Source organism: Oncorhynchus gorbuscha, linkage group LG09 (genome assembly GCF_021184085.1).
Source record: "Oncorhynchus gorbuscha isolate QuinsamMale2020 ecotype Even-year linkage group LG09, OgorEven_v1.0, whole genome shotgun sequence".
Lineage (NCBI taxonomy): Eukaryota > Metazoa > Chordata > Actinopteri > Salmoniformes > Salmonidae > Oncorhynchus > Oncorhynchus gorbuscha.
In genome coordinates this window covers 77484989-77494636 of record NC_060181.1, presented here as the reverse complement: position 1 = coordinate 77494636, position 9648 = coordinate 77484989, and the positions used below count along the sequence as shown (strand labels likewise).

General features: G+C 45.6%; 1 protein-coding gene across 1 annotated transcript; it reads left to right on the top strand.

The window, feature by feature from the left end:
* Positions 1–8751, top strand: ttf2 (transcription termination factor, RNA polymerase II). The gene is given in 24 exon segments (XM_046361136.1): positions 1–116; positions 457–571; positions 745–831; positions 2069–2138; positions 2269–3273; positions 3441–3561; positions 3670–3846; positions 3961–4118; positions 4241–4322; positions 4457–4573; positions 4714–4864; positions 4982–5087; positions 5178–5362; positions 5494–5647; positions 5724–5815; positions 5901–5980; positions 6121–6260; positions 6707–6727; positions 6729–6881; positions 6995–7053; positions 7429–7582; positions 7691–7773; positions 7852–7926; positions 8072–8751. Coding segments are annotated over 24 exon segments (3558 nt in total). The 5' UTR covers positions 1–88; the 3' UTR covers positions 8217–8751.
* Positions 8752–9648: the final 897 nt, after the last annotated feature.

Here is a 9648-nt window from a genome sequence, read left to right as displayed (position 1 = left end):
TCCCATTGGTCAATTGAAAGTTTCAAGAAGTTCAAATGCATTTTTACTTTTGGACGAATTTGATCATTATCTTAAACTTTTCTTGATAATGGAGATTGTACTATGCAATACCCACGGTAAATGTGTTCATTTATGCATTGACATAGTCAAAGTGTTGCATTATCATAATGATTATATTGTTATTCGTACCTGCTGAAACGAGGTGCTTTTCTGAAACGTATGCTAGCTTGCTCTTGTAGCCATCTAACGTTAGCAGGTTGGGAACATAGCTCAATGTTGTTTTCTTTATCTCTCGAGGCAGAATATGATACTAGCCACCTGCCTAATAATAATATTAACATAATTGAGCCATCATATCAACCAATAGGGGGTTGATAACGTTAGTAATGCAAGGACGTGTTTTACTGAATATGAACTCATGTTTTCATCTATTTGACTTGTATTTACACTAACCAGGCAGCACATGCATGCTGAAGACGGGAGTGAAAGAAGGGCCAAATAAGGGTAAAAGCTTCTACTTGTGCGGGGAGCGTCAACTGGGGTCTCCCTGTGATTTCACCAAAGTGGCAGGGTAGGTGGTTCTCTCATGTCAGTTCATTAATGCATGTTTCTCTTCATGAAGAGCACTAGCTCTATCCTAACTGGTATCTGACCGTGGCATTCTCAAAAGCCATCTAACAAAGTACAGGACTTATGCAATAGTCATTTACTGATATGACTGATCTGTTTTATGGCTTTCATTAGGATCCCGGCCTCACACTGCCTGCTTCATGAGGATTCTATGGTGGAACTCCAGACTCTCATCCGCAGTCAGAAGCAGCAGGGCTACAGGTCTGTCTGTGTGCATGTGTGTGGATGCTTCCTCTAACTCTAGCTATGATCAATGGTTTGTGTTCAGGTGCATTACCATACTCTGTCTCACTCTCTGCTCTTAAACGCTAGTAAAACCAAATGCATGCTTTTCAACCGTTCGCTGCCTGCACCCGCACGCCTGACCATCATCACCACCCTGGATGGTTCCAACCTTGAATATGTGGACATCTATAAGTACCTAGGTGTCTGGCTAGACTGTAAACTCTCCTTCCAGACTCATATCAAACATCTCCAATCGAAAATCAAATCAAGAGTTGGCTTTCTATTCCGCAACAAAGCCTCCTTCACTCACGCCGCCAAACTTACCCAAGTAAAACTGACTATCCTACCGATCCTCGACTTCGTCGATGTCATCTACAAAATTGCTTCCAACACTACTCAGCAAACTGGATGCAGTTTATCACAGTGCCATCCGTTTTATCACTAAAGCACCTTATACCACCCACCACTGCGACTTGTATGCTCTAGTCGGCTGGCCCTCGCTACATATTCGTCGCCAGACCCACTGGCTCCAGGTCATCTACAAGTCCATGCTAGGTAAAGTTCCGCCTTATCTCAGTTCACTGGTCACGATGGCAACACCCATCCGTAGCACGCGCTCCAGCAGGTGTATCTCACTGATCATCCCTAAAGCCAACATCTCATTTGGCCACCTTTCGTTCCAGTTCTCTGCTGCCTGTGACTGGAACGAATTGCAAAAATCGCTGAAGTTGGAGACTTTTATCTCCCTCACCAACTTCAAACATCAGCTATCTGAGCAGCTAACCGATTGCTGCAGCTGTACATAGTCTATCGGTAAATAGCCCACCCATTTTTACCTACCTCATCCCCATACTGTTTTTATTTATTTACTTTTCTGCTCTTTTGCCCACCAATATCTCTACCTGTACATGACCATCTGATCATTTATCACTCCAGTGTTAATCTGCAAAATTTTATTATTCGCCTACCTCATGCCTTTTGCACACAATGTATATAGACTCCCCTTTTTTTATATTTTTTTTATACTGTGTTATTGACTTGCTAATTGTTTACTCCATGTGTAACTCTGTGTTGTCTGTTCACACTGCTATGCTTTAATTTGGCCAGGTCGCAGTTGCAAATGAGAACTTGTTCTCAACTAGCCTACCTGGTTAAATAAAGGTGAAATAAAATTTTAAAAATAAAATAAAAAACACTCCTTTTCTCTTCTCAGGTTGTACTACCGGTGTGTTTTGGGGAAGAACGCAGGTCAGAGGTGGTGTGGCAATGTTCCCTGGACAGCGGTAAGCACCTCCTAACTACTGGTAATGATGAAAATACAGTATACATTGCCTAAGTCATAGCCTATTACTGTCATGGCAAGCACTCGTTGAACGTGTTTCAAAATGGCTGACTAGTGCTCCACCCCTGCAGCCAGAGGCAGAGAAACGCAGCCCACTGCCTGACAGACAGCTGCATCCCTCCAGCCTGCCCCCAGAGAGAAATCCATTCAAGGCCCCAGGCAAGACTGACCAGACGTCAGAGTGGAGGAGACTCCAAGATGGGGGGAGACTGGAGGATGAGAGCAAAGGAAAGAATGAGAAAGGTGGAGAGAAGGAGAGGCTTCACAAGAGTGTAGGTAAAGAAAGCGAACACGGTCGAGGTATGGAGGAGGAGGAGGAGGAGAGGGGGATGTTAAGTTCCTCGGAGTCTTGGAGAGACAAACAGCTTCCAGCAGGGATGAAGATAAAGAAGAGAGTATCAGGCGAGGAGAATAAGGAAAGTTCTGAAACATCACCTGAGGAAAAGGAAAAGACTGTCAAGGAGATGAAAGACAAAAACAAGAACTCAAACAAAGACAGCCAGACAAGCAACAACTCTAGCCCGAAACCCCAGGATACAGAGGACCCCCACAAAGCCTCAAAGGGTCATCATGGATACTACCCACGAGAGCCACCAACCAATAGCCTAAAAGAGTCTGGAAAGCATGCTGGGAAAAAGCCAAGCACAGATAGGAAGAAGAGCAACCCCTCCGACCCAAATGGCACAACCTCTAAAGACGCCCAAGCACCTAAGAGCACAGAGAAGACCAAAACCCCAATCCCACAATCTGATAAACCAGCGCAGCGACTTTCCGCTCCAACAACTGAACAGGATAAGGAGGCAGAGAAAACGACTGCTTCATCATCACAGCAGAACCAGGACAAGTCCCATTGTGGGAACCAATTTGGAGAGTGGCGTTGTGATGAAGATGATGATGATGTCCAGTTTGTGTCAGTTCAGCCAGGTACACAGACGACGACTCTAGTACCAGTGCCCCTGGTCCAGAAAGCCCTGACATCCTTCCCAGGGTTCCAGCCTGCCTCTCAGGTCAAAGGTCAGCAGGAGGACCCCAGGGCCCTGCACAGCCAGCTCACTGCTCAGCTCAAACAGAAGAAGGTAAGGGACACCCCTGTGTGTGTGTGTGTGTGTGTGTGTGTGTGTGTGTGTGTGTGTGTGTGTGTGTGTGTGTGTGTGTGTGTGTGTGTGTGTGTGTGTGTGTGTGTGTGTGTCAGAATGTACACTGAAATAAATAGTTAATATTTAACTCTCCTTCCCTTTCTCAGGCCACTCTGTCGGTGGTGAATATGTCTGCTCTGCCCGATAAAGGGGAGAGGTTGAAGAGTCAGGTCAAAGACCTGGAGGAGGCTCTGGAGTCTCTCTGCCTCACCACTTCCACTGAGCCAGGTAAGACCCGAGCAGGATACTGGACTGTTTGGCTAACCACAACATTGCCTACTGTATTGTAATTGTAGGTACTTCAAGCACAAACTCAATTTAATGTTCTGTTTTTAGAGCCTCAGGGTGACGAAGGTAATGCCAAACTGAAGCCCACTCCCAGCCAGTACAACCCATTTAGCTGCCCGGGAGGCACCGTCCTATTGCCCATTGCTCCTGCCCCCCTCCAGTACCAGGCCTCCACCAGCTCAATGGGGCTTCAGCTCAGCCAGGGATACACTCAGATGTATGGAGGTATGGAACAGGGCTACACACACACTTGGTATTCTTGTAACCTGCTTTAGTCAGATATAGTCGTATCTCCATGATCACCGTCAGTAAACCATCTGTCTTTCCCTGATTGTCCAGTGAACCCCCAGAGCCAAGCGTTCTATGGAGGCAGGATGACAGACAACCGACTGCTAGCGGTGAAGAACGCCACCTCTGAGGCCATTGACCACCTCCACAGCTCCCTGGAGTCCTGCCCCGACCCCAATACTGAGGTTACGGACCCGAAAGGCATCAAGGCAAGACCTCCTTGTACACTACTCAATGCCTCAACCCTTCTAAACCTCATATTGTACACACTGTTGTCTATGGGTATGGTACCCTAATCTACTGTGGTGTTGTGGTCGTTCTCATTGGTCAGGTGCCTCTACTGGCCCATCAGAGACAAGCTCTGGCCTGGCTGCTGTGGAGAGAGACCCAGAAACCCTGTGGAGGGATCCTGGGTAAGGTCAACCAGCCTGTCTGTGTAGTTGCTTTGATTGCAGCAGCCCCAGGGGTTTTGTAAGGAGTTGAATGGCCAGAGTATTTCAAAAACCTTCAGAAAATGCATTAACAACATTTCTCCCCTAATCCTCAGCTGATGACATGGGCCTGGGGAAAACCCTCACCATGATCGCTCTCATTCTGGCCCAGAAGAAGAAGCAAAAGGAGGAGGAGAAAGACACTAAATTGGAAGGCTGGATCTCCAAAAATGGTAATATCAAATGGCAACTTCTCATGTAATTATTAACTTGTATTATGATATATTTGGTAATGTATGTGAACAATGTGTATATATAATGTATTTAGTAACTTGTGTATGATATATTTGTTATACTCTGTATTGTGTTGCAGACTCTAGCCTGGTAGTGTCTCAGGGCACTTTGATCATCTGCCCTGCCTCTTTGGTTCATCACTGGAAGAAGGAGATTGAGAGACACGTCAAGAGCAGCCGACTCAGTATCTACCTGTACCACGGGCCCAACCGCCAGAAGAACGCCAAAGTGTAAGACACACACACCTGAGTCATCTGTTTCCCTGAGTTTAACACACTTGTGTCACCTGAAAGACTATCAAGTGTACAGGTTGCTTTTGACACGTTTTCTATCTCCTGCTCTGATAGTCTGGCTGAGCATGATGTGGTGGTGACCACCTACAGCCTTGTCTCCAAGGAGATCCCAGTCCCGAAGGACGACGCAGAGAAACCTAGCAAGGACCCTGAGGATGTGGTAAGAATAAACACAGAGCGATAAACGGTGTGTAATGTATTGATGGTGCTAATGATGCTACGACGTTGTCCCCTCGCTCCCTTTCCCCAGCCATCAGCCCTCCCTCCTCTGCTGCGGGTGGCCTGGGCCCGCATTGTGCTGGACGAGGCCCACAACATCAAGAATCCCAAGGTGCAGACCTCCTTGGCTGTGTGTAAGCTGAGGGCCAAGGCCAGGTGGGCTGTTACCGGGACCCCCATCCAGAACAACCTACTGGATATGTACGCCCTGCTCAAGTAAGTCCATCAATATCTTACTCTACCCTTATATTACACATATCATACCACATGTCCAGTAACAATACACAGCCCCCCCCAAAAAAAAAAAAACAGAATCCTTTGCTAAAGTCTTTGCCTGTGTTTGTCAGGTTTCTGCGCTGCGCCCCATTTGATGAGTTCAAGCTTTGGAAAACCCAGGTAGACAACGGCTCTAAGAGAGGAGGAGAGCGACTTAACATTCTGACCAGAACTCTGCTGCTCCGACGCACCAAAGACCAGATGGACTCTACCGGAAAACCTCTGGTACATGACACACAGACACACACACATTAGCATATGTGGATTATTAGCTGATTTGATTTCCTTCTTAATTTTCCAGGTGAATCTGCCAGATCGGACCTGTGAGGTGCATCGCCTGAAGCTGTCTGAAGAGGAGCAGTCTGTTTACGATGTGGTGTTTGCACAGTCCAGGTAACAACTATGTCTGATTGGTATCTGAAACTTCCCTCTCTGGGTCTACGGCTTAATGACTGATTCTTTAAACTTTTTCTCCTAGGTCCACTCTGCAGAACTATCTGAAGAGACATGAGGGAGACAATGGTAAAAAGGGAGATGACTCCAATCCCTTCGACAAGGGTAAGGGAGGTAAACTTTCTGTTAAAAAATAATACTACTAATAATATGTTTGAATTCATGTGTCTTTTTCTCCAGAGGCGTGTGAATTTGGACAGGATACCAATGTGACACCTTAGTGTCTGTCTCTTCCCCCCCCCCAGTGGCTCGTGAGTTTGGAGTGTCCCAGGCGGACTCTGTGTCCTCCTCCCAGCAGACCCAGGGCCCCACCAGCACTGTTCACATCCTGTCTCTATTGCTCCGACTCAGACAGAGCTGCTGCCATCTGTCTCTGTTGAAGAAGGTACAAACACACTTCTACCTATAAAAAACAAAACTATTTTTAACCTTTTATTTAACTACGCAAGTCAGTTAAGAACACATTCTTATTTACAATGATGGCCTACCCAAGCCAAACCCTAACCCGGACGACGCTGGGCCAATTGTGCGCCGCCCTGTGGGACTACCAATCACGTCCGGTTGTGATACAGCCTGGAATCGAACCAGGGTCTGTAGTGGGGCCTCTAGCACTGAGATGCAGTGCCTTAGAGCGCTGCGCCAATCAGGAGCCAGACCTGTGGAGAGGGCCTGACCTGCGCTCCTCTCTTTTTTTCTTTATCTCTGGGGTCTATGGAACAGGCATCTGTTTGGTTTTTACCTGCTGCTCTTCTCTGTGTGTCTTGCTCCACAGACTATGGGTAAGTTTGGTCTGTCTTTACCTGGCATTCTCTTTGTGTGTCTTCTTCAAAGACCCTGGATCCGTCTGAGCTGCAGGGGGGATGGGATCTCTCTCTCCCTTGAGGAGCAGCTCAATGCCCTGTGCCTCTTCTCCGAGCCCTCGGGCCCCGACCCCAAAGCCACCGTGTCCCTCAATGGGAGCCGATTTGCCTCCGATCTCTTTGAGGACACCCACGAGAGCACCAAGGTGACGTCAACTGCCTCCATGTATACTAAAATGTTTCTGTTTTTATACGGCTATCTGGTGCATCTATATACGCTACTACCTGCTTGATTCTCTTAATGTTCTTGTTGTTTCAGATCGCTGCCATTCTCACAGAGCTGAAGGATATCAGGCAGCAGAGTGAGGCTCAGAAAAGGTCATTCCACACACCTAAATGTAGCCCACTCAGACTACAAATGTTTGGTGTCATCTGGCAGACAGATATAGAGGAGTTTGATAGACAACTAAAGTCCATGACAAATAAAGGATTATTGGTAATATAACATGTTTCCCTCATAGTAGGGTGGGGTATGCAAAATGGGTCAACTTTGAGCACCTCTATCTCTTGAATGTTTTGGCATTCGGGTTCAAAAAATCATTTTCTGACCACTTCTACCATGGGCTAACACGTCTGGAAGGCTTCGTTCAAATCTAAAGGGGTGCAGTCAGAAAGTGATTGAATGCATGTGTTATGTTGCATTTTGATTGTACAGTAATCATATATGATAATCATCCATTGTCTGTCTGTCAGTGTGATAGTGTCCCAGTGGACCAGCATGCTTCACATCGTGGCCGTTCACCTGAGGAGAATGGGCCTGAGCTTTGCTGTCATCGACGGCACTGTCAACCCCAAACGCCGCATGGACCTGGTCGAAGAGTTCAACACCAACCCTAAAGGACCACAGGTATCGTATGGACAACCGTGACCATAAAATATTGATATGCTCTACCTATTTTCAGCTTTGGATACAGTGTAGTTGGTAGAGTTTAGACAAGGTGTTTTGTGTTTCTAGGTGATGCTTGTGTCTCTGTGTGCTGGAGGAGTGGGCATTAACCTTATTGGAGGGAATCACCTCTTCCTCATGGACATGCACTGGTGAGACTCACAACACACACACCCATCCACCACTACCATCTGAGTGTTCTTTATTGATTTATAGTGTGTTTCTGACAGGAACCCAGCTCTAGAGGACCAGGCCTGTGACCGCATCTACAGAGTGGGTCAGCACCGAGATGTCACCATCCACAGGTAAGCGCATGCTTGGGTGCAGAGATACTGTAGGAGAATCTCACTGACATATTTTGAGGTTGTGTCCTGTTAGATAAAGACAATGTATAAATCTGATTGCTGATGTGAGTGCTTACACAGAGCATGTGTGTCCCTATCCCTGCAGGTTTGTGTGTGAGGGCACAGTGGAGGATAAGATCTCCATTCTGCAGGAGAAGAAGAAGGATCTTGCACAGAAGGTGCTGTCAGGGACTGGAGCCTCCTTCACCAAGCTCTCCCTGGCTGACCTCAGAGTCATCTTTGGGGTCTGACGACCAGGAAGTAAGGGTGGTGGGGGCAGCCAGACTGAGGACCAGGTAGTAGCGGGGCCAGCCATACTTAAACAATTAGGTTTGCTAGATTTATGTTGTGTATGAATCTGGTTGATAACCCCCTTTGCTCTTGTTGGTTACTGCGCACAACAGTACATATTGGCACATAGTGTGGCTAATGTTGTTGGCACTACTTTGCTGTTATGCGCTTGAATGCTTTGCTGCTACTTTTCTCCATATGGTATTCAGGCAGGTTGCAGAGCCTCAGGCCTACTAGCTGTGTACGGTTGTATTTCCCATATCCAGCACTCTGTTTCACACTATTCCATGTGTTACGACAACGACCTTGTTTCTCCTGGTCAGGTCACATGGTCTTTTCATTGAATACATTTTAAGCGTAATTTACAAGACTGACTTATCTCTGCTGGGTCATGTTATTTCTAATCCTAAATACTTTTACCTCTTATGCTGTGTTTGATTATTAAGTCTTCCTCAAGGCTGTTGGCTGTTTTTGAATAAAATATTATTTATTACAGTTGATCAAACCGCTTATTCTGAGAATGAAAAGTTGCATGAATTCCGTAAGAACAATCACTGCAGTGGGTGAAAATATGTTTGATTTTGGATTAATAATGAAATCTACATAAACAAAGAGTTTCTGTTTAACAGAAAAAGCATCCCAAATGACCCAGGGTCTTCATAAGTGGTTAAGAGAATCATTTAAAGTGTCAGATAGCAGATAATGATCCATCTGACCATTGATAACCCAGTATTGTCATGAGTAATAAAGACCATACAGTCAGTAATCATACAATGTACAGCCAGATGTATTACAAAAGTGGGTGTTATGTTGTTTGTGTAAGTATTCTGGTTAAAACCATACCCAGTTCAGAGTTTTTCAAACGTGAGATGATGGAATGATTGTCCCACTGAGAGAAAGTCCCTAAACCACCAGTCACATGGTTTAGAATAAAACTCAGGCAAGTACATACAGGGGAGTGGTTATGGAGTAATGTTAACACCACTATAAATATACACATTGCTCAAGCTAAAATGTTCAGTAGCATTAGGCTACAGGCAATATTAATCCATTTGCTGATGTTAAGCTGTGTAGATTCTTATGCTTAAAATTTTAGGAGTTGCCTGTTTCTATGGAGGTTGCTGACGGCTATTGTTAATGCTCAACCACTTTGCAAAATCAGTGGATATTCACAACCAATATCTTCCACTGGCAAATACATTTTGTAAGGAAACTTGATATGCTAATGTTTTTATTTTATTTATTTATTTCACCTTTATTTAACCAGGTAGGCTAGTTGAGAACAAGTTCTCATTTGCAACTGCGACCTGGCCAAGATAAAAGCATAGCAGTGTGAACAGACAACACAGAGTTACACATGGAATAAACAATTAACAAGTCAATAACACAGTA